General features: G+C 44.3%; 1 protein-coding gene across 1 annotated transcript in view; it reads left to right on the top strand.

Annotated features, from left to right (window-relative positions):
• slc8a3 (solute carrier family 8 member 3) overlaps positions 1-24,576 on the top strand; it is a 95,123-nt gene that overhangs the window by 46,711 nt on the left and 23,836 nt on the right. The window contains 1 exon segment of the mRNA XM_035167515.2: positions 14,872-14,978. Within this exon segment, the coding sequence (XP_035023406.2) occupies positions 14,872-14,978 (107 nt within the window).

The raw sequence follows: 24,576 nt of genomic DNA, 5'->3' as shown, positions 1-24,576 counted from the left end.
ATCAGCAAACTTTTTAAGACATCACTCGGCTCTGAACCCCAAAAAAAGTTACAACTATGGTTAATTTTACCAACGATTTAGAATAATAGAGGATGCAACTCATGCATCAGCAAACTCCTCCATGTCTCCCCCTGCAGTGGCTCCAGGTCCCATGGGCCCACCCCCAGTTTGACCTGCAGTACGTTCTCTATAGAAACAAACCCAGTAGCTCAGCACCTACAGGACAGGGAAGGTGACTCCACAGCGCAGGAGCTCACACGCTTTGTTTTTGCTGTGCAGCCCCAGAAAATTCCTTTGGATCCTCAAAACTATAAGGACATTTTTCTCCTCTTTGAGCTTGTGGATCACATGTAGTGTTTTAATCCATCATTTACAAATGCAGCCACTTCCTCTCGTAGAAGCCACTCGATGGAAATTCATTGGCAGGCCGGGTGACGTTGGTTCCGCGCAGCCCAAAGGCCGTTGGAAGACGTTCCGCAGTCATTTCTGTATAATTAGGAATTTATCATGGGACCCATTCTAACATCAGAAGACACTACATTGGTTGCCCGGCCCCGAGGTTAGAGAGCTGTGATGTACTGTAGAGAATTGCAGTGTAAAACCTGGCTATAGGCCTGATATGTGTGTGTGTGTGTGTGTGTGTGTGTGTGTGTGTGTGTGTGTGTGGTGGAGTGTGCACAGGAGCATTGTGTGTCCAGGACCTCAGGCTGTGAATAATGATCGTAATTTCATGGTGTTTTCAAGTGTTTGTGTGTTGCCGTGTGTGGTTGTATAATACTGTAGAGTTGTAGCCACTGAATGTGAATGTGAAAAAGGTGGCGCGCACACACACACACACACACACACACACACACACACACACACACACACACACACACACCAAACTCAAAGCCCCCATAGAAAATCCATGTCACTATTTTTAGAGCTGTGCATCTTCCCTCTGCCATCTACCTCTCAATCAGTGATGTTCGCAAATCGAATGTACCCCCCCCCACTGCCAACCAATCACACACAGACACACACAAACTGACACACACACGATTGTAATTCTATACTGTAGTTCTGAGGAGCCTCTTTCACATAAAGCTTTGGCCTTTTATGGTTTTCATCTTTTTAAACGGTGACCTCTCGATACAAAGCAATGTCATGTCTCATCATCAAGGGACATTCTTTTATTTGAATAATTTACAGAAGCCTGCTGAGATAAAACTGTAACATCTCACAAATAAAAAAGGAACATGAGAGAAATGTTTGAAAGATAAGAAGATTTTCTGTAGAATTTATTATCATTCTAAACATCAGCATGAATTTATATTTATCCCTTAATCCTTGTCATGGTCTGAACCGTAGACTGTAAAAAACACATCTGCACTTCCTTCTGTTGTGCAAAATAAGACAAAAATGCATAGGTCAGTCAGATACATTAATTATACTTGAGAATATACTTCAGAATTACAATTTGACTGTTGACGTGCATATCAACAACTGAAACTCCGATATGACACGAATGTGACATCAATCCTCAAACACACCGAAAGAGTTCCGGCCCTTCACGTGTCCTCAGGTCCTCACAAAGACAGAATTACAATCGCACATGCGAACCCGGTAACACATTACGACCCCTCCCCCACATCTGCTCCCTCCACTGTAACTGTAAAAGTGGTGACATCCACAGAACGCACAAAAAGACACGATGCACAGGAACATTTGCACCGAATCACACATGGTCACACTCATAAATGTGCTCTCTGTTGCTTGATTAGAGACTCGCTGAGGCGTGACTTTTTCTCTTTCTTTCTCCCCTTCTCCTCCGTTTCTGTCTGCAAATGCAGAAATAATAGCAGCATGTGTAGTAGCACCAATGTGCGGACGGAGAGGAGAGGAAGGAGGAGAGGAGAGGAGAGGAGAGGGAGGAGAGAGGAGGAGAGGCTGCCTAGCGTGAAACATGTGCTGGGGGTTGGTCAGCTGCCCGGGTCCTGTGGAGCGCAAAATAGCCACAGAGAGGCCAACGTGACAGAAAGGAGCGGAGATAGTGATGGAGACAGCGAGCGCTAATTCAGACCTGATGAAATACTGCATGTAAGATCACCTTGTAGTTAAAATACGAGTATTTCAATGTTCAGCTGAGACAAAGAGAGTCTCATCATGTGATATAAAAGACACCGACAGTAGAAGGAAGTATCACAGAGGCAGCCGTCAGTAATTGCAGGTTTTTATACGTCTGTCTGTCTGTGGACATATGTTTTCAGCGCTAGAGCGTCCGAGATTACAAAACTTTACGGATGTGCAGTTGAGGCCAAATTCGAAGGCGGAAGTGGTCCAACCCATGAGTAGTGATTCATGTTATAATGGTTTGATTATTTAACTCAGATAAATACGAAACGTATGAGGCCTGGTCATATTCAAAAGGGTGACGCAATGTTCGTAAATTCGTAAAACTGTGTTTTAGGTTTGGTGACACTGGGACGTTGCTCTAATCGAAGCTTCTTGGTATTTTCTCTTATTCTGTTCTCAGGGTCGTACGTAATTTAATTCATTAAAGAGTTGAGAAAGACGACTCAAGTTAGCTACACTGCTAAATGTTTAACAATCAGCTCCATCACTACGTTTAAATGAGCTGTGTCCGAAATCACTAGCTCATCACTACATAGTCCACTGTATCGTGAGTTCACCCCTTGTTTCCCATAATGCATCATGAAAATTAATGTACAACCAATAGTCAATATATACCATCATGCATTGCGTTCACGGCGAAGAGACGAGTGGAGAAAGTTTCTGCACAGGCCTCGATAATATTTCCCATTTCGCCCCTCTGGTCAGTATCATGACCACTATTTGCTTTGTTAATTATGGTTTAGAATGGAAGTCAAATATCTCGGTACATTAATGTTTCATTGGCAGTTATGTTTAATTTCAACGAATTAAAAAAGCGCAGAGTGAATTACATCCATGAAACGAGCTGATAGAACTTCAAGGCTAATGAGCAATAAGAACATGACGACAGACTGACAAGGAAAGTGTGCGATACAGAAATGAAGCAGAAAGTTGTGGACTTAAGACTTGAAGTCATGAAGAAAGTTTAATTCTCTCTTAGAAATGCAAAAGATAAAATAAAGTTCTGAAGAATTAAAGTCTGAAGAGCGATATCTGTAAGTGCGACGCTACAAATGCCTTCCAGGGAAGGTTCTTTGAAATGTAATGACGTTGTGCATATATTTTTAAAAGCTTATCGGATGTACCACTTTCTGAGATAGACAACTTCTTCCCTTTCAATGAGGCCATTTGGAACAAACCACTATGAACACTTTTGTCGGGACAACGTGTCCAATGAACTTAGCTTAGCATAAAGAGAAAGTGCAGCCAAATCCTCTTGACCGCCTGCTAGTTGGCCGGCTGCAGTAAAGCTCATAAAACTCACCTCCTCCATGTTAGTAGATGGGACAGGGATCAAATTAAAAAGTCAAAGTACACGTCAAACACATCTTTTACCAAATCTATTGTTTTGGAGTCTAGCAGTAAACACCACTCTTTATTTTATAACATGTGAACTGATTAAATACCAGAATATTTAGGATTGAAAGGAGACAAATGTCCAGCCCAGGAAAGAGTTTTGATCTAGAACAGAACATCATCAGCCAGATTTCTATTTCTGGAGCTCGTCTCTACACTTGACAGGAATGGTTCCCGCTTTATTATTTCATTTCTCAGAGTCACTGTTTCCTGATGCAAAGGGGAGCCTGTCGTTCTCCCAACTCATTCATATATGATGGTGTTTGTCATTTGGCTGCAGGCGGGTTGGACTTGGCCGGCGTCGACTCTCTAAGCTGTCACAGACCCACGCCCAACACCCAGAATAGCCCTCGTGCGTTTCTTGCCTTCAGCCCTCCCTACTCATCTCCCCCCCCCCCACCCCCTCACCACCACGGTGCTGCTCTGGCTCTCATGTTAGAGGCCTGGCTGCATCCTCTATAACTTCCTCCTCTCCCTCCCTTGTCGCCCCCTATCAGACACTTCATCTCTGAGTGTTTTATTGCGTTGTGTCCTTGTAGAGGAGGACCTTTGGGCTCGCTCCAAACATCCCCAAAAATATATAGCCCCCCCACCGACAGCCACCACCCGCCCCCTCGCGCTCGCCTCGCTCTTGGCTCAGAAAATATGGAGCACGGCTGTCGGCTTTTTTCAATTCCTCCCCTCCGCCGTACCTTTGAGTGTCCTCTCCTCCTTTTGTCTTTTTCTCCTTCAGCACTGGCAGTCAGCATGTTTTTATGGAGACAGTGTTGTGAGGCTGCATGACAAGTGAAAACCGACCAGCTCCTCTCCTCCACCGGCCCAGCTCCTCCTCCCACTGTCCTTTTATGCCCAGCGATGTCCCTCGTGTCCCGAGGTTCCCAGGTTTCTTTGCCTTCCGTCCAACGTTCTAACAGAAATAATTGTTTTTGCAAGATACAAAGGATTCTGTGATGAGTTTGAAGATTTGAGTCGAGGTAATCACGCTTTACTGCACTGGGTTTGCAACTAACAATTATTTTTGTTATTGATTAATCCACAGATATTTTCTCTGTAAAATTCTCAAACTTAGATCTTCTGATATTTTTTTTGTCTTTGGCTGTGAAACCGAAAAAGATAAACTATAATTTTTAGTATTTACAAAATTCAAATCCTCAAATCCTTGAAACGGCAAAATAACCAAAGCTATTATTCAACTATCCAAATAAATGATAATGTGATAATGATTGTCACTTAATTTTTCTGTAGATTGATTAATTCATGGCTCCATAATGGACGTACTTTTCAATTGACTTACAACCAAAACTTTCGAGGACATTTAAAGAATCTATGGTCATCATTCATTCGTACTGAGTCCTGAGGAAAAACATTTAAGCTTTTGATAAATTCAACAAAACATTTTCTGGTGCATATTTTATCCAGGATATTTTTATCTCGTCATTTCCAAATGAAAGTGCAGTTCTCTTGACAAGAAACAAAGTTTGTATTTATATTTTCACCGAAATGAAGTGTCTGTATTCTTAAAACATTTCCTTCCCCTAAATCATTTGCAGAAGTTGTTTAAATCCATGTTTACTTGGCATCAGCTGCTTCTGCAGGGTTTTTTTTGACGCCAGTTCTCCAGTAAGTACTTAAAAAGCTTTTATCCATTTTTTCAATAAAACTTTCAATTTAATTTAGTTTTATTTACTTGTTAGTTCTGTGAAATGACACAAAAATCACTCCCCTCACTCTCACTTCCCCTGAGCCCAAAGGTGACATCTTCAGATTTCTGTTACACACCACAGACCAAAACCTAAAGAGATTCATTTAATAATGAGGAGCTGCAAAACCCTCATATGTGAGGAGCTCACTTTAATGAACCTCTGCTTGATTAATGACTGAATTAGTTACTAGAATATCAAAATTGTTGTTGATTAATTTGCTGCCAATCGACGAATCAATTAGTAACGAATCATCGCAGCAGAACCCGGCGAGCCGCTTGTGCGTGGGGATCCCTGTTAAACACGGTTCTGTTGATCCGCAGCAGGAAGCCGACTGTGTCATTGTCGGTGACGGCCCACTGCAGAGCTGAGGCGGCTTTATCCTCCGCATCCCTCTGTTGTAAACTGTGTTATCCATCACAGGAGTGAAAGGGATGAGAGTCGCAGCACAGAGGTGGAATATGTCGCCTTTATTCTGTGTTATTGGCGTTTTTTTGGACAATGGGTTTAAGGGCTGGAGTAACAGTGTGTAATCTGTCAGGGCACAGGAAGCAGCTGCGTGATCTCCCGCTCGGCCCTTCCTCCACCTGCAGCGTGCGTCGCCTGCTAAGCTCTACATGCGCACGTGTCAGGGAGGTGCACGGAGGAGGTAATAGACCGTGTGTGGACCCCTGACTCCCTCCAGGGACAGTTCCTTTGTGCCCGTTGAGCTCGATGCAGACGAACGAGAGGAAACCAATGGGGAAAAAAAGGTTGAAGTTTTATGGAAAGTGGTCGTGTGTCATGTGTCGCATTTAGAAACAGAGCTGAAAAAGAGCTGTTGAGAGGGGGGTTTGTATCCATGACAACGAGTGAGAGCGAGAGCGGCGAATGGGAGCGGGTCGGGTGCGTTGCACACTTGAGTCGTGCATGTGAGAATGTGATGACCACGGGATCAGAGGGGGATCCTGTCACCAAGGCCACATTCTATTACGACCCCCGCCCTGCCCTTGTCTGATGTGTAACACACACTGTAATGAGACCAGCTGCCCACTAGGTAAGTCAAACGAGGGATTTGCTGTTCCCACGGAGACGGATGCAGGTTGTGAGAGACTCCGAGGTGGCGCTGAAAGGAGGACAGCTGCAGTCCTGCTGTGGAATTGGAATAATGAGACTGGGCGTCCAGCTTCGTGACTACCTATGATTCCTCTTCACGGCGTTTATAAATAAACCTGGCTCCCAGCTCTCGTCGTGACTTAACTCGCAGGAGCACACACTTCCCTGCGAGCCATCATCCCTCCGCTCCACTTTGTTTATCTGCATGTTTTACGTGTGTGTGTGTGTCTCCCACTGCAGAGACATCCAACATCCCTCATGTCCTCCAACTGATATTGTGAAGTCATGATATATTTTATTGATCAGGCTGTAGCCCCTCGCCCTCCAGGGTCAACGACAGCTCTTTGTCCCCTGAGCCTGGAGCGATTTAGGGGTCGATCGCTGGAGGCCAAAGACAACGGTGCAGTTTTTTGTTGTTCTTCTTGTCATTGAATCCACCGACAGTAAATAATAGCGGACGAGGTAAATGTCCACTTGTTTGTAACTGGTTGTTTTGAAGCCATCACACTTTATTTATTGCAGGTTTTTATTTTTTTCTCAGACCCAAAACAGGCAGAATGAAGCCGAGGTCAGAGACACGGTGGAGGGAGAGAGTCCAGAGGAAAGATCAGTGCAGGGGATCCTTCAACCATTCATTTCATTATCTAATAATGTGTCAAGAATGAGTCAAAAATGTCAATCACAGTTCCCAACGTGCTGTATTTTCTTTTTGGATTAATAAGTGTCATAAAAAAGTAAAGATCTACAGATAGTGGCTATGAATAAATATAATTAAGTCATGAATGGAGACCAAGGGGCTGATACCAATAACAATATTAGGGAGTAAAACATTTTTGTTATAGATTGATATTGATCGACTGATCGATATATTAAAAGAAATTAGTAATGATTCCTCAGATGTTCTTCTCAAACCTTAATGACAAATGTAATTGAGGCTTCATATATTATAGTTTAACCATAAACCTTATTATAAATTACTATAAATAAAAAGAAAAACACCAACAACCTAATATATTGAACATTAGATTAAAATGTTAAGTGTTTTTTTGTAAGATCGTAAAACTTTTTCTTTGTGAAACCATGAAATGTGTGTTTTTCATGTAGCTTCATTAACGTTAATGCAACCAGTGAATCATCGTGACTCCGCGTGCATCCTCCATTTTGAACTATTTCTGAGTCATCAAACAAGTTCCATCTGTCGCCGGCTCTGATTGGACAGAAAGAATTTAAATAAACAGTGATTGTGATTATTTGCATTTCTTCAAACTCTTGCTGCCTGAACATCACACACATCCGTCTCCCTGTGAAAACACCTTCCTCTGACCGTGTCCTTCCCGAGCCGCCCAGGGACGCCTCAGCAGGGAGGACACCTGTCAACACCAGGGTCTGAATCTGGGTCCTGCGGATGAATGGCTGTGTGTCTCAGTACAAGGCCGCGCAGTCACCTCAGTGCGATTGAACATAACGAGGGACACTTGAGTTTTGGTAGATTTTTGGAAAACACGGCGCTCGCCTCTCCTGCTTTCTATTCAAACAACATCTGGCACAGCTGCACCAGCTCTCACGCTCGTCCCTTAAACCAGTTGAGCTCATCGCGGCTGCATCTGGCTCAAGCTCGCCTGGTCAATCTGCGAGTCGCCAAGTGGAGAGTTTTGTGCGATCGCGTGCTTCTTCTCTGTTACGGTTTGTGTTGACGTCAGCAGCTTCAACTCTATTTCACTTCCTTGTTTATAAACCTTTCGGGCTTCTTGATAGCTATTCTTTGATTGGTTTGCCTCGTTGAATAAAAAGAAGGAAAGGAGACGTGGAGGAGGAAACGAGGAGGAGGAGACGTGGAGAGGAGGAGGAGACGTGGAGGAGGAGGAGGCCGTGCGGCTGTGGAATATTAACGCTGATGTGAGTTTGTCATCAGGTCGGCAGGAAATCATTGACAATTGTGTTTACTGGCTCTTTTTTCTGTGATTGCCGGGGTACAGCAATAATCAGGACTATAATGAGCGAGGCCCATAATCCCTGCACTTGGTGACAGAAACCAGGCCTGCTTAATTAAGGCACTGATTTCCCACGAGGCACCGAGGCCTCCCCCCCCACCAGTCCTCTTTATTGGCCTAACTTTCTTCTGGATTCTGAGTGAAGGTGTTCCCGTGAACTGAAAGGGCTGGAAACTGTGGAGGTTTGTCTCTTGATCATCCTTTCCTCTCTTTCATGTCAAGTTTTCTCTTCTCTCGCTCGTTTCCTGCTCCTCTGTTCACGCTGCTTCTCCTCGAGCAAGGTGCAGATGATGTTTTCTGCTGAAACTTTTTTTAGGAACAGAGCTTCTGGTAATCTTGCCACCGTCAAAGCCTCCACAGTGAGGGGGAAGTAATGGGTGCTGCTTTAAAATAACATACTTCAGTTCCTCCACGTGTGCTTCAGCAGCGGCTGAATGAAGGGAAAAAGTGTCTGAAAAGCACCTGGTAGATTAAAGAAAGAGGAAACTTTGAGGAGAAGTGGGAAAGGTTGTGTTTAGTTCAAACTAGAAAGCCCAGGGCCGGGTCGGTGGAGGCAGGTGTTTTATACAGAGGGGCAGGAGGAGAGAAACGAAAGGTTGCAGTTAATTGCAGCACTTTGGGCTCCTGCTCCTGCTCCTGCTCGAGTACCTTCTGACTTTTGCAGAGTAAAAGGGTCAATCTGTACCAACCGATGAGACAAAAGTGGAAAGGGAGATCGGGTATCGCACGTATCACTTCCTGTGATGTGTTCCGCCACCGCCGAGCTATTATATTATTTAGTGTTTGTGGAATAAAAGCCAGAGAGGAGACCAAAGCTGTTAATCTGCTGTCGAAGAAGAGGAGAGGGGGCGGGCAGCTAAAGCAAATCTCAGCTGCAGTGTGGTTTTTGGCCACAGAACAGAGGGAGGAAGACGCCTCTCCGTCTCCCCGTCCCCGTCCCCCTGCTCCACCTCCACTTTCATGTCTCACCCCCTTCACATCTTGTCCTCTCTCCGTCTGGACTTCAGGGTGGAGGCAGGGGCCGCTGGCTGCAGGCGGCCCAGTGCAGCGGAGGTGTGAACCCTCTAATCGGCTGCCAGTGGCACTTCCCACACTAATACTCCACTTAATGGAGCCATGTCTGGCATGTTAGCATCAATAAGTCACCCTCACGCAGATTTTGACACATTAGCGTAATTCAGTCGAGCAGATGAGAACACTGGCGAGGACACGTCACTCTGCCGCTCGGATTTTCTGGGACTTTTTTCTGCCAGTCAGCGCAAAGGGAGATTGCTTAATGTGACAGAAGAGTGTGGTTTCAACCTCTTGTTGAATTTTATATTGGAGCTTTACTGATTCATATTGCTGTTAAACTTCAAATCAAATGAACCAGAGAGGAAAGAAAGGGAAGGACCGCAAAAACTTTCAAAGAGAAAAATCCTTAAAGGAACAGCTGGGCATCTTGTGAAATGGGCTTTTTGACTCGCTGGTCGAGACGGACGGACGTCTCAGATCTCTAACGTCTGGGTTGTTACGTGAAGAGCTCAGAACTGGGAATAGTATTGTTTGCATAGTTTAGCATAAAGCCTTGAGGCAAAGGGAAATAATTAGCATGGCTGTGTCCAAAATTCAAGTTATTACAAAAATGTGGTCATTCGAAAGTTCATGCTAGTGAAATAAACAGAATTCAAAATATACAATCTAGACCACCTGAAGTAGTTTGAGTCGTGATCCAGCAGAGGGCGCTGGGGACGAAATGACGTGAAAAATGGAAGAAGTGACGCCTCTAATAGCAAATGTAGCTGCTAGCTCGTATCAAGAACGTATCACGACTCCGTCCATACAAAGAGTGCAGATGAGACCTGTGAGCATGCACGTGTATACCTGTACGTTAGAGGGTGTGTGTGTGTGTGTGTGTGTAGCTTGATCCGGATACAATCAAACATCTGCTGTGCACAAACAGCAGGTGTTTGATTGTATCCACACACACACACACACACACACACACACACACACACACACTCTCGTTTAGACTGGTTGCAGCTTCCACTGTGGCTGATGCCAGATGTTTCGATAGATTGATGAATTATCGCAAACAAATGCAAATGTTGCCCAGTGATCCTCTCGCACGCTGCCCTGCCCGTGTGGCTGCTGGTGGCCGTGACAGGTCGTAAGTGAAGGAGTGTTTGTGTATGAACACATCGAGCAGTGCTTATAGAAGTTGTCAGTGTGCCAGGGCTGCAATTATAGTGTCCGGGGGTGAATCAGAAAAAGGGGTCAGGCTTGTAAAGTACAGCTGTTCTCCACGTACACAGTGTATAAGCTGCTTCCCTGTGGGGATGTGCTGGAATGTCTGTCAACAGAAATTGATTTATTCTCTTTCTTACGTCTTTCTGCCATTGTGTCGCGTTCGCTGTCAGAGTTTCTCCCTTTTCTTTATGAATGAAACACCAGTTGTAGATGCCTTCATGTCCTGGGGGAATATTCACTACAATGACACGAAGGCTTCAAAGCAACAGCTCTGGTGTCGTTAGACCTTGTCACATTTGTGAATGGGTTGTTCTTCTCTGATTTCCTGGGCAGGTTATCGACGGGTTGAGAGCAGACGGTTGGAAATCGCTCCGGGCTCGTCTGAAAGAGCGATTAAATAGGAGCTTTCTGATTGGCCTGCTGTGTTCTCTGCTGTTATCATTTTGAAGATATGTGACAAATCTTCATTCAAATATTTATAAAATCACAAGTCTTTGTCAAATAGTTTGTTGACTTCAAAATGGATCCAACAACGTACAAGCTAGAGAAATTCACAATTTTATTCAAGATAACTAGACGTTTTATTTTGCTCGCCGTTTAATTTGCGTCATATCCTCTGGAGCCGTCTCTGCTGTAACTTCTGAGGCTAACGATGTGCAATTAAGGAAAAGTTTGCACTTTGCTGCTTCGGGTCGATTTTCATGGGCAATGGCGGAGAAGATAACAACTCCCATGATCCCACACTGCTTCACGATGTCATCAAACAAGCTATCGTGATAAAGAGACCCCTAGTGGACAAAGTTGTTGTACTTTTAACATTCACGTACCTCCAGTACTTGTATGTTGCTAACGCCAGTAGCTCAACAGTTCATCATGACATCCGACTGCATCAACATCAGTGTAAAATGTTGCCGCTAAGTTAGTTTACATCGTCGAGCTCCAGAGAAATAATGCACTGGGGAGTATATGTGCTGGTAAACTGTGGCGCTGCTCATGATGCTAACGTGGCTGCTGATTATTACCTGATTGTTTTTATTGACTTCCAACAGTCCCTCGTCAAATTAGGAGCCCGAATCAAACTCCAGCAGAGAATCGAGACTAATTGGACTTTAATGACATCAGATTTTTCAGAAATGTTGATTTGCTCTAAGATGTTGTTAGTGAATTAAGTAAAGATTACCGAGCAGTCGGATGCAGAGAACTCCTCCTGAGAACTGTGAGGGAATCACAAGCTCCGGATCCACTCTGTGTCAATTAGGCTTTTATTGAACATTTCTTTGGTAATATACAGTGTCTGACTCAAATTCAATATTAATTGACACGATAAAGGCCTCGAGGCCAGTCCGGCTTTATTACACAATTTCAAGACCCTGCTTTAAAGCTGCTTTGATCAATATTTATTAACAATGGATGTAATGACTGTATATAATGTGGTTTTTAATGTGGTATATACCTATTTTCACCTTTAGTGGCTAAATGACAGAGATTTATTAGCCGACCCTGCAGTTCCCCTGAGCTCCTTTTGGCATCTTTCAGCTCATTGTTTTTGTCTCACGGCTCATCGCTGTTCTGTTTTCGTTCTGATGAATTAATTCTCACCGGCATTGTTTCAGCAGAAAGCTCGAATGAACCCACTGTGCACTACCTGTCAGTCCAAACATAGACAAAGACACGTGAATATTTTGCCTTTTAAAGAGAGATTAGAAAGATTAAATCGGAGTTAAGTAGTGGATTTAAATTCACCAGATATCTAGAAGCACATTTCCAAATGAATGCTAACATTGCTTCATGTCTGTTGAACGAGTGTCTTATGAGGCGCTAACTTGTCAGTGTCACGTTTGCCGTTAGTTGTGTTCCTCCATAACGGCCCAAAGAATGTAGCCGGATTTAAAGCAACACTATGTAGCTTTTACTGAGCAATAGCGCCCCCTGCAGCCACACCTGGTGATTCGTTCTGTCCAAGCGATTTACTAGTTTTCAGTCTACCTACGTTTTGTCTCCTGAAACAAAACTGAACGCTGAATATTACCCATCATCCTCTGCTTCCTGAACCAGAGGAGCTGCTACTTTAACAAATCCACCAAACTCTTCACCACCGAATTCTTCATATTTTGAAAGTTTCCTCTCGGAATATTGGAGATAAAGTCTTTTTAACTGATCTACAGTTCAGCTTCACTCTTCCACTGTCTGGACCTGATTGTGACAGTTGAAGCTGAGACTCAGTCAGTTCTTCTCCCAGGAGATCGAACCCACTCACCAGAGTTACAGTGAACCATCAAACTAATTCTGAAGCCACTAAGAAAATGCACAGTGTTGATTTAAAGAGGGTGTGAATCAAAATATAGTTTTGCAACGATCTTGTTTCTTCTATTTAGGTTTTTTTATTATGGCATTAAAAGCTGTACATATTACACCGAGGGGAGAAGGAGTGATTTTGTCCCTGGGGCACCTGGAAGTGTATCGCTCTATTTCTCCATGTGTACACGTTGAGACAGAAATCGTGAGGCAGTTTTTTTCCCGTTCCTACATGTCGGGCAAGACCACAGTTCCCCACTACACAGCCGTGAAGCGTGTGTGCCAGATCCCGCTTGTCTGTTAGGCTCCAGCGTTTCCCTCCTCTCGTCCCTGATGAGAAGCGAGGTCCTTTTCCAGGCAAGCGGCACCGCAGACATCTCACCCGGCAATCTGAGGAAGGCCCTGCTGGTGAGATGAGACGAGGGAGGATGAAGAGAGATGGATTGCTCTTCTCTGCGCTAATAGCATCTCAGATAGTCGCTTTCCCCTCAGCAGGCGGGATTCGTACCCAACTGCACTTACACTGGCCTGAGAAAGGGATTTAGCTCATGCATTACATAAGCAACACGCATTAATTCCTGTGGATATACTGGGATTATTGGTATTATATACATTGTGTTTGCAGAAGGAGTGCGAGTATATATATGTGTGTTTGTGTGGGTTTGTGTGAGTGCGCCTGTGTGTGTGTGTGTGAAGCAGCGTGTCACTGCTTTGACTGACTGTATGTCACGGCACGACAAGTACATCAGCAGGATGTCACAGAACGAGCTGCTTTTTGACTCGATACATGATACATGAGCAGCGATCCATAATAAATGCTGCTGTGCCACTTATCTTATTAGCCAAACCCCTGCTTTCCAAATGTTCGGCAGAATAACATGCGTAGAAATTGCATTTTTGCTTCGGACGGGGAAGGAAAAGCGTCTTCCCATGAGATGTCAGACTCATAATAAAGTATGTCATTCCTATTTCAGGGCTAGCTGCGCCGCTGTCGACTATTGTTGACTTGTCTGCCGCTCGCAGGGAAATGCTTTCTGAGGCCTAAGAGAGCGGATCCAGCAAGTGTCATGACTCGTCACGAGCGTTGTCGGCTTTATTTCCATTCTCCAGCATCAGGCGCCCGTGATGCGCGCGGTGTGCAGGTGCCGTGATGAGGCATTCGCACGAGTCCAATTGAATTCCGGGGGAGCTATTCCTCCAGGAGTTGCCTCTGTGGCACGGTGAGGCTCAGAGGCATCTGGCTACCGACCACTTAACTGCCTGCACTCGTCAATAACTCTTTAAAAAGATCAATTAGGGCGATCAGTGGCGAGAGCGCCGCTGGGGCCGAGGTGCCATATTGAGCTGTTTCTGTGTGATGATGTCAGCCGCAGCTCTTTTCCAGAGAAGGAGCCTCACCCCTCCAGACATTTGACTTCATTAAAGGGGTGTTCTCCTCCAACCGGAGCAATAAACTCAGCAATAAGCTGCTCCTTTTCTTATGGGCCTCACCTGCGCCCGGAGAGGAGGGGGAGTCCTCGCACTGTCCAGCCGGCCGTCTCGTTGAAAGTGCTCTGACTGAAACATCGAGCCATAAAAATCGATTCAGACAGCGACAGTTTCTTTCATTTATCGTTCACTCACCTTTTTGCCCTTGTGAAACGTCCGTTTTACACATTTTACAACCTGATTGATTACGTGCTGCTGTTTTTAGTTCATTGTGTTCTTTTATCCGCCAACGCCGTGCAGCGCTTTTCACCCTCCGCTCCACTGGTATCGGGGACGCCGTGATAGATGCGGTTGTCATGTCACCCGTGGCGGCCCGGCGAGCTCGCTGGAAGCCGTCAGTGAGTCGAGTCCAGCCGCTGACGGACAGGCCGGCCCGGGCCACGCTGACCTTTCACCTCCTAACCTTTCTTCCATGCTGATTATTAATCCTACTTACAGTGCACTTCCTGAGTCCCTCCATTGCAAATTAACCTTTTCTCTTCTTCTCTCTCCCTCCTTCCCCCTCTCTGTCCTTCTCTGTCCTCTTTCCTTCCTTTCTTTTTCCCTCCCCCCTCCTCTTGCAGCAAACTTGTTCACGTGAAAATTATTGACGATGAGGAGTATGAGAAAAACAAGAACTTCTTCCTGGAGCTGGCCGAGCCTCGCATGGTAGACATGAGTCTGCAGAAAGGTGCGGTACTGAACTTGTTTTTATTTGTCTTCTGTCCTTTTCTTTCTCTCTGTCTCTCGCTCTTTTTATTTGTAGCCTCCGTCTCTCCCCGGGCGTCTTTCCTCTCGTCTTTGTCTGCTTCCTCTCGCTGAACTTTCATCCCCTCTGCTGCCCTCTACTTTTACACCACCATGCACCTGAGAACCCTCTTACAGCCATGCTTTCACATCACATCGAAAAAGCCCTGAAAAATCATTCTTATCAAAATGACAGTCTCCCCTGACGGCGTCGTCATCTGCATAAAAATAGAACAGGGAGTCTGGGAGCTGCTATCATTCACCATCTCCAAGGAGCAAGGAGCCATTATTATGTAGAGGCATGTTTTACCTAAATGCACAGTCTAGCTATTTTTAAATACGATACGCGTCTGCTTGGGTGACAAACGCAAATTGCTGCGGGTGAAATTGAGATTATTGATTTGTTTTTTGCTAGATTAGAGTTTCGAATTTCACAGTTTATACGGAAATCTAACTTCATGAAGTTCTTTTTTTCTAAACAGTAGCTGGTGTGCAGTTCACAGTGAGGTCACGTGTTCTTCAGCGGGGGCCGTGTTACTCAGCAGGATCGCGTTCCTCCGCACGACAAGCTTGTCTTCAGGCGTCTTCCTCAGCAAGGTGCAGAGAAAAATAAAAGCAGGACGTAGACTAATTCAAATCAAAGCAAGTTTTCATCATAAGTTTCTGTGTGTTGTCTTGTTGTTGGTAACGTCGGCTGAAAGAAGCCAACAGGCACTTTCTTAAGACGCACAGTTATCTAATGCAGTGTTATCTAACCACGCTCAGGGCCAGGGGACGGCGAGCGGCTCACAAGCTGGTGCGCGGGGTGCAGAATCTAACACTTGGCCGCTGCCTCCGAACACCACAGCTCATTATGTTTACGTTATTGGGTCTGGCAGCGCTGTCTGAGTGGGGCCGGCTCCCCGTGTTCTCAGAGTGAGAGTCATGATGAAGAGCGCTCATGATGCACGTCCTTATGAGTGACGGCTGCATCACTCCAAACACTCCTCTGTGATGCTGCTTGTTTCTTTATTCTCTCTCTGTGTCGGCCCAGGTTTAACACACACACACACACACACACACACACACACACACACACACACACACACACACACACACACACAAGCACACAAGCACACACACTACTCAAGCATTGCTCTTTAATTCCCTGAATCCAAGTTGTTGCCAAACATGTCAAATCTATTATAATGAAAACGCAAATTCTCTTTTTATACTTTTCATGTAAATGCACAAAGTCTCTGCTGTTGTTCTATTTATTATTAAAGTGAATAGACAAAAATGTACCATGTGTAAAAGTACCACAGTAACTTTTCTACTGAAGTTAAAGTGAATAAGTTCTTGCGTTTAAATATACCCTAAGTAATAAAAGTAAAAGTACTTGGTCAACTTCCTACTTTACTACACTGCAACTGAATATTTTGTTTGAATACAAGAATAGTCCAAACTCCAGTTCTCTCACAAATTGGAAAAAGATTAGTTTCCTTTTAAAAGTGCATGTAAAATTCTTTCTTCAAACAATCCCACAATGCAATATGCCGGATTTAAAAAGTTTCACATTTTAAAGATGTGAAACTTACAGTTAGTTTGCAAAGTGTTGATATATCTTGATTTACTGCTCACGAAGGAGTGGACGAGAGACACGTGTTACAATGCAAGAAAAAATATTCACGTAAATGTCCTTATAGCATCGAGCTTTCTGCTGCAGGTTTGTTGTGAACAGAACAAGTGGAGGGAAAAGTCGATGAAGTGCGAGATCTGCTCACACGGAGGCAGAGATGAAGATGCTGCAGTTGATGAAGACTCGTGCCGGTGGTCGGGTTTATTCTGCAGAGATCAAAACGGCTGATTTCTTTGGGTCGTGCATCAACAGAAGAAATAAAGAAAACTCTTTGTGTTTTCAGGAGCCCGGAGATTTAATGTTCTATATTTTGCTCATGTTTCATTAGTTCACGCTGTTTTTCTTTTACTTCATCAGCCGCCGTGTGAATCCCCTTTGCTCCACCTCTCTGTCGACACACTCGTGTGTATTCATTACACATTCTTGATCATCCTGATCCTAGAAGGACGACAACACGACCCGCGCCACTAATGAAAGCGCAGACAGTGTTGACAACGAGTAATACGAGATAAATCCAACGCACTCTTTTTTAAATGCAGGAGATAATGAATGTTTGATCAAAGGTAATAAATGTTTGATCTACGTGTGATGAGGAGGTAATGAAAAAGCTTTTCTCTATTGTTTCCCACGCAGGATCATCTTTTATGAATGTGCTCGTGCTGATGAAATGGCTTTGATTTGAAATTAGAGGAAACACGAGCCGATGTTAAGCAGACGGGCTGCACGTGTTTCTCACTAGGTGCTGCAGGATCGCAGCGAAGTGAATGATATGATAATTTCCCACTTTTCATATATAATGTGGCGATTATATTGTGGTTCATAACGGCTGATGTGGGGCTGATTGGGTTTGTTTTCCTCCTTATTAAAGCCGGAGTGGAGGAGCAGAATTGATGAATATTCTATGAGAGGTTTTGTTTGTTTGTTTTTTTTATCCATTTCACCAACAGCCTTTCCACCAGCGCTGCTTTGCAACTAAACTCTTCTTTCTTTAGTTATTATCTCTCTATTACAGATGAAATAAGCCGCAACATTAAAAAAAAACAATTGTCGGATCTTTTTTTAACCCTCTGATCCTTTTTTACTTATTACTCGCTGTTACATCAGTCATCTCGGCGTTTTCTAGATCTGCTCATGCACCAGGAGGACGCAGATATGACGGAGTCTCAGCTCTGGCAGCTCCGACTTCGGACAGTGTTTGAGTAATGAAAGCTCTCAAACCCCCGGTCACCCTGACCTGTCGCTCTGGAGTTTGTTTACTGCCGACTCCAGCTTCTCTACTTTGTACTGAAGTGGTCAATACCATTAGCACCTCTGGTTGAGGTGTCCTGGTGCCGAGCCACTCTTCTGCAACACAACACAACGCAACACAACACAACACAACACAACACTGCAGACTCACAGTGAGAGTCACTTCCAAGTTTGCTGAGCTGTGACTTAAGTGCTGAGACATGTTTGAGTTTGTGCCGGACATGTTGGGTCTTTATTAATGCTTCCAAGGAGGAGGTGGTGTTTTCACTCCTTTCCGGTTGTTTGTTGGTTTGTTTTAATCAAGATTACGCAAAAACTACTGAACGGAAAACCCCAAAACTTGTTGGAAGGATGTGGTGTGTGTCAGGGAAAAGCCTGTTAAATTTTGGTCTGGATCTGTATCAGGGTGCGGATCCAGGAGTTTTTTTATTTCTCTTTAACATTTGCAGTTTGATTGAATTTAAATGGACGGTTGGGACTGAGGGTCATTCTAGTTCAACCTGTGAGACATTTAAGATATTGATGTTATTTTGTTCTGGCTCCAGACATTCAAATGTTCCTGACATCATCACCAACAACTCCATGTGCATATATTCACAAAGAAATCTATGTTTTAAGTATACCATCATTTTTAGTCTGAGTATGTTAAATAGAGAAAGACACTTATTAAATGATGAGCATCGCAGAGTCTGAAGGACACGTACGTTTTAAATAAAAAGTCCAAAGAATGGACAGATTGAGGAACAGGGAAATAAAAGGACAGAAACATTTGCTCTTTAGTGTCTAAAAGGATGAGTAGATGAGAGGGTGGGGGGTGGGTGGGTAACATGGGGCCTTCAAAGGACACATTTCAAAAATGATACTACAGAGCAGTCGTTGGCATCATCATCACTCATGTGCGGGGTGTGTGTGTGTTATGTGTCGTTGCATGGACTCGTGCACTTGTGAGTGGGTTTTCTTCCAGGAACCTGAATGAGGCCGAACACTAAAGCAAGAACTCATTTGTGCCTTTCTGTGTTTGTCACACAAAATGTTACACTATCATGCGCGAGTGTGTTAATGCATGTGTGCGCGTGTGCGTGTGTGTGTGTGCGTGCACGGCGTTAGGATTAATGCCCCCTTTCCCCCTGCGGTAATCCATCTCCCACCCTGCCACTTTCCATTCAAATCAGGCCCAGCGTAGGGAAATGTGCCACCCGTCAGCCTCCTCGCTCACAGGGAGCTCTCATGGCATCTGAGGGCACTTCACATGCTATTGTTTGAGCTTGGCCAGGTCGCACAAAGCTCTCCATCTCACACACACACACAGACACACACACACAGACACACACACACACACACACATAACCTCCAAGTGAGTCATATTATGCCAAAATGCTGAAAGCAAATCAACTCTGGGGTCGTCTATTAGCCACATTATAAGAAAAATAAATCATTTTACATCACGTCTTCATTAAACTGCGTCATATCTTCGCATTGAGTAAACTTTAGTATATAGGTAGGACATAGGTAAATGGATATAGACAAAAAAATGACTCTGCAGGAAATTAGATTGGCCTCCAATGAGTCTGAGCCACAAATTAAATATATATAAATAAGGTGCCGCTGATCGTTGTTATTATCTCAACCTTCCTTTGCTCTGGCTTTCCTCTGCCTGGAACAGTTTCCAGTCTAATATGTGTATTTTAGCTGTAGCAACTGTAATTTGCGAAACCTTCCAGATTTTAAAGATGACTCTCTGTAGTACATACATCAGCCAAGGCCCAAAAGACACTTAGGTGCTGATCCATGTTTAATTCCCTGGGAAATTGGCGAAAATGTCCAATAATGCAATGTTAAAGAAAGTGATAAAACAAATCCTGGCCCAACATCTGTGTGCGTCACAAGTCAAAAAGTTTAGAAACTGATTCTGAAGATTAATTCAAACTGTCTTCTCTGTCTCTGTCACCGGCTCCTTCTGCTGATGAGGTGAAACTTCATCTTCTATAATTAGAAATGTAATTTGGAGCAATGTTAGTTACATCATTGTGTGTGTGTGTGTGTGTGTGTGTGTGTGTGTGTGTGTGTGTGTGTGTGTGTGTGTGTGTGTGTGTGGAGTGATTTCCTTTCCTCACTGCATGAACATGTGTGTATGAGCTTTATTCCAGCTTTAAACACTGATTAAATATGAAAGCACCGTCCCCCTGAGCTTTGATTACTATCCTAACCACATGAAACCTGGAGCAGCCACTGGAGGTTGGATGTGAACCTCCTGCTCATCAGCTGATGAATAATGTTGGCCGTGATGGAGCCAGGAGAACATGGCGCCTGAACTTCCAGCTCATTACGTTCCCTTGGCCGAGGTCACGGACCGAATGAATCTCTGTGACTCCGAGAGTTTCGTGAACCTGCCGCATGTGTTGCTTTTAGAAAGTCGAGCATCATCCCTTTGTCAACCCTGGATCTCACCTCGGATTAATCTCTTCCTTTCAGCATCTGTAATTCTCCTCCTCAGAATACTGATGTGCTGGAGAAATGAAAACTCCATTAACAGTAAATAGCAACAACTTCAGAGGAGGGAAATGTGGCCACATCTATGTAATAATTCCAGAAAATTCATGTCTGAATGTGTCTCACGTGTCTCGGGAGCTGTTCATCTTATCAGCTTCACACTTGCACCTAGAGTCATTTAGGTTTGAGTCATTTTTACAGTTTCAGAAAGGAAACTGCAACCAGCATCACCACAGACAAAGCAAACAGCCCATTCCAATCAGGCAGGTTTAGAGCGTGCACTGCAAAGTCAACGTGTAGTACATGTACCTATTATTATATATTTATTGGAGTAAATTCACTTCTAGGAAATAGTCATCACTTAAAGCTCAATCAGTGACCTGTCAATATCTTCAGATTTACCCCTGATGTCTTTTTAACTGCAGATTATAATCTCCAGGCTCCGCGGGGTCGGCCCCAGCCTCTGGCTGCTCTGCTCATGGGACCTCCCGTCTGCTCGAAGGGCCGGAGTGCTCAGTCCTGGGCCTGGAGGGAAACCTAAATGACTGGTATTGAATCAATTAGCTGCCTAATTGGGCCGAGATAAAGACTCCATTTCCTTATCGCCAGCCCCACCAGCCATTACAGATGGCACCGGTGGACGTGCCAGGAGGTCAGAGTGGAGCTGCTGATGGTTTCAGGCAATTTCACTGTGATGCTGAAATCCAGGGAGGAGGCAGCGTCACGACTAATGTGTGTGCACCAGAAGTATCCACTGTAAAACATCATGTAGAAATGTACTTCATATATATAGAAATGTATATTTAATATACATAATGCATAAGGGTTTAGGAATTCTAAGTCTTTCTAACTGGACTTTTTCCAGTTTGGAGAAAACGTACAATCACAGAAACATTCTGTCTTAAATCAGGGAAGGGAACATGTTTTATTTTCCTAATAATGAAGAAGGTTATATTGTTTTATATTTTCTGAGACAACGGGAAACTAAATATTCAACTTGACCTCAGTCAGATCACATTTTTAAAGCACCACGAACTGTTGAACCAGTTTGAAACCTTTTGCAGAGATGTTGAGTAACGTGGAGCCTGGATTAGTCGCTCAGCATCATTCTGACCTCAGTCCTGTTTTTGTTTTGTTTTGGAGGATGATTGCTGCCAAGGATTTTCTAGAAAAATTCCTTCATGCTCCGTCCTTTGTTGTGTTTTCATATTAAACTCACTCAGATTAGAAGGAAAAATATCATTTGTGCTGCACAGGTGTGTGTGTGGGATGGATTAAGCTGCCGTGCACTTGATTGTACAACGGAACCTCCCACAGCACTTGCAGCGTGTGAGGACACATCTGTTCCACCGCGTCCCTCACACAGCGTGAGGAGAACGAGCTGCTGGGATCCTCACAAGGACACACAGGAAGTGATCATCTGCGGATCTGTCGATTTAATGTCGTTTGCTCATCAAATGACACGTTAAACATCGGGATAAGTTAAATTAGATCCGGTGTAGGTCCAATAGATCATTAAACGAGGGCGTGGGCCATCACATGCATCATTACGCTGTAAAACCTCCCACAAAGCCAAATCCATTATTACCTCAGCTAATGACACGCACTGATCTGCTGGTACCTGTCTCCTGGTGCTTCTACCGTCAGTTTCCCAGAGGCTCGTCCAGCTTCTGCCCTTGTTTCAGGTGGAAGCAGCGAGACCTTGACGAGTGAGCGATGGGGAACAGCTGTCGCTCGCCGCGGAAGCAGTAACCTCGCCACCTGCTGGCAGCCGATTCAGGGACGTGGCACAGAGACCTCGGCCGGTTTTTGTGACCACAGCTGAGTTTAGGAAGAACAGAGATCATCTTTTTGTGCTTAACTTCTCTGCTAAGAGTTTATATGAAAAGAATAAAACTCTCATATGCAGTAAATATAAGGCGACTGTCAGTTTAGTGAGTTTAGCGAAGTTACTGACCACAACTCTCTGTTTCTTTTTTCTCCGACATTCTGTAAGCGAAAGAAATAGTTTCATAAACAAAAGGTTTATTCCATGACTAGGTTGTCCCGTTTAGAAGGCTCCTTCAAATGCGACCGATAAATTCGTCCCTCCATTCCCGAGCAACAAACTAATCCCACAGGCGGTTTATACTCAGGCCGACCTATTCCAGGATTATTTGCTCGCCAGTGACGAAACTAACCAGCTAGCTGCTCAAAGTAGCTAACAATGCAACGGTAAGAGCGGGACAAGCTGGTAACGTGAATAGGAAATCCTCCGTCTCATTTCGGTTCGGTCTTTGTGGTTAACGAGCTCCATGAAGCAGATATTTTCTTTTCTTAATCCGTACAATAACATAATAGTCAAAAGGGAAGTTGTTATTGTTATTTTTCTGCAAATCTTAACTGACATGAGTGGCTTGATCTTCTCTTCTAACTCTACAAAAGCAAAATAGCACCCCCCCCACGTTGTCTGGAATAGATCCACTCGTTAGCTCCGTTGTTTCTCTCAATTGACGCATTAGAAGGAGCCTTCGACTTCCTCGTCGTGCTGCCGCGACGCAGCCAGTCTTCAAACACTTCCTCTGACGGATCCGGCCCCTGCACTGGGACCCAGCGCCGATCTCTGAAGCATTATTTCCTCTTGTCTTTATCGCTGTACACCTGCCTCGTGAACTTGCGTAAGTCCTGGTGGGGGGGGGTGGTTAGAAGTTTACCTTCACTCTAAATCCCTTCTCTGTTATCAGCCAAGTCTCTCGGCTGGTTCCGGGCTTATTATCAAGGCGCTCTTTGAATACAGATGACACAATTAATATTGAAATCTTAGAGGGATTACCTGTATGTCAAGAGACTTCGCAAATTAGAACGGTGTGTGACACTGATATTATTCCCCATGCGAGTAATGGATTAAAGTCAAGATGATGGTGTAATCATAGAATACGCCCCAAGGATTATTTCACCTGCAGGATTCCTCCAGTGATCCGGAGATCGGGATGAAGTTTCATTTGGGAGCGTCTTACTGTTTGCTCAGGTGTAAATATCTGCAGGAAGAGCTGATCACAAACACGTCCGACCTGCGCTGCATACTTTTCTTTTACCTCTTACCTTCGTCATTCCAGTTGAAGCCTACTTATTGAGCTGGGTTTGGAATTGGGGGGGGGGGTCAGGGATGTAGGCAGACGGGTGTTCACCTCCCTGCCTGCTCCACCAGCCACGGCACAAATGTCACGACTCAGGTCCTTCGGTTGCCTCAGTACCAAAGAGAAATCACACTGGCACGGATGAATAGATTTAATTCAAATGGGAGCCCAGCGCTGTTCATGCATTCGCAGACCCCGACTTCATTAAAGCTCCGGTTCTTCCTGGAGTCACGAGGAGGAATGTCAGAGGCGGGGGGGGGGTTAATGCACTTTCTACATTACTGGACTTCCTCTGATTGAAAAACAGTCATTTAGGAGACGAGCACCTGCGTTATTAAAGGTGTAATCCTCAAGAATCCTTATGTCAACCCTGGTTAATTTGGCCTGTGGTTTCTGGGAGTATTAGCAACTGTGCTTTAATACTGAAGGTCCCAGAAATCCAAACACTTGTCAAGTATCTAATTTGTGAGAAATTCCTCCGAGGCCTGAACTATATCTGTTTGCATTGCAACAAACTCCGTCATGTCACGAGCAACTAGAATCTGATTTCATCAGCCGGCAGAAGCTGCTCCGTCTTGTGCTATTTTCTCCCTGCAATATTTTAAAAGGATGAAAAATGTTTTTCAAAAATCATTATTTTCTCCACATTCCTTTTGATGGATGATCTCATTGCCAACAAAGTTCATAAATATGTGGTTTTCTGTGTATTTCACATTGAACACTTGAAGCAGCAGCAGGAAATGTGTTGGCATTTGCATTAGTGATAACTTAAAATCTGATTTATTACCACTTGTATATAAAAGAAATCTACATTTAGGGGCCTTAACGCCACCTTGGGTTTCAAACCATCTTGGGATCTTAGTGCTGCCTCCCAGCATTGTGTTCTAAAGGCATTATTTAAATTTCCATGTAGAGACACACAAACTTCATGTTGTGTGTCTCGTTCTGTGATGCTGTTTCCTCACGTGAACTCTTTAAGTGCTGCTGTTGGTTCGAAAGCTGAATCTGAACTTCGATTCAGGAGTGAAGTTACACTTTATAATTTATAACACTTTAAATCCCCCACAGCA

The sequence above is a fragment of the Hippoglossus stenolepis genome, chromosome 10 (assembly GCF_022539355.2).
Source record: "Hippoglossus stenolepis isolate QCI-W04-F060 chromosome 10, HSTE1.2, whole genome shotgun sequence".
Classification (NCBI taxonomy): Eukaryota; Metazoa; Chordata; class Actinopteri; order Pleuronectiformes; family Pleuronectidae; genus Hippoglossus; species Hippoglossus stenolepis.
Note: the sequence above shows the minus strand (reverse complement) of the source record. Positions and strands in the feature narration are given on the sequence as shown.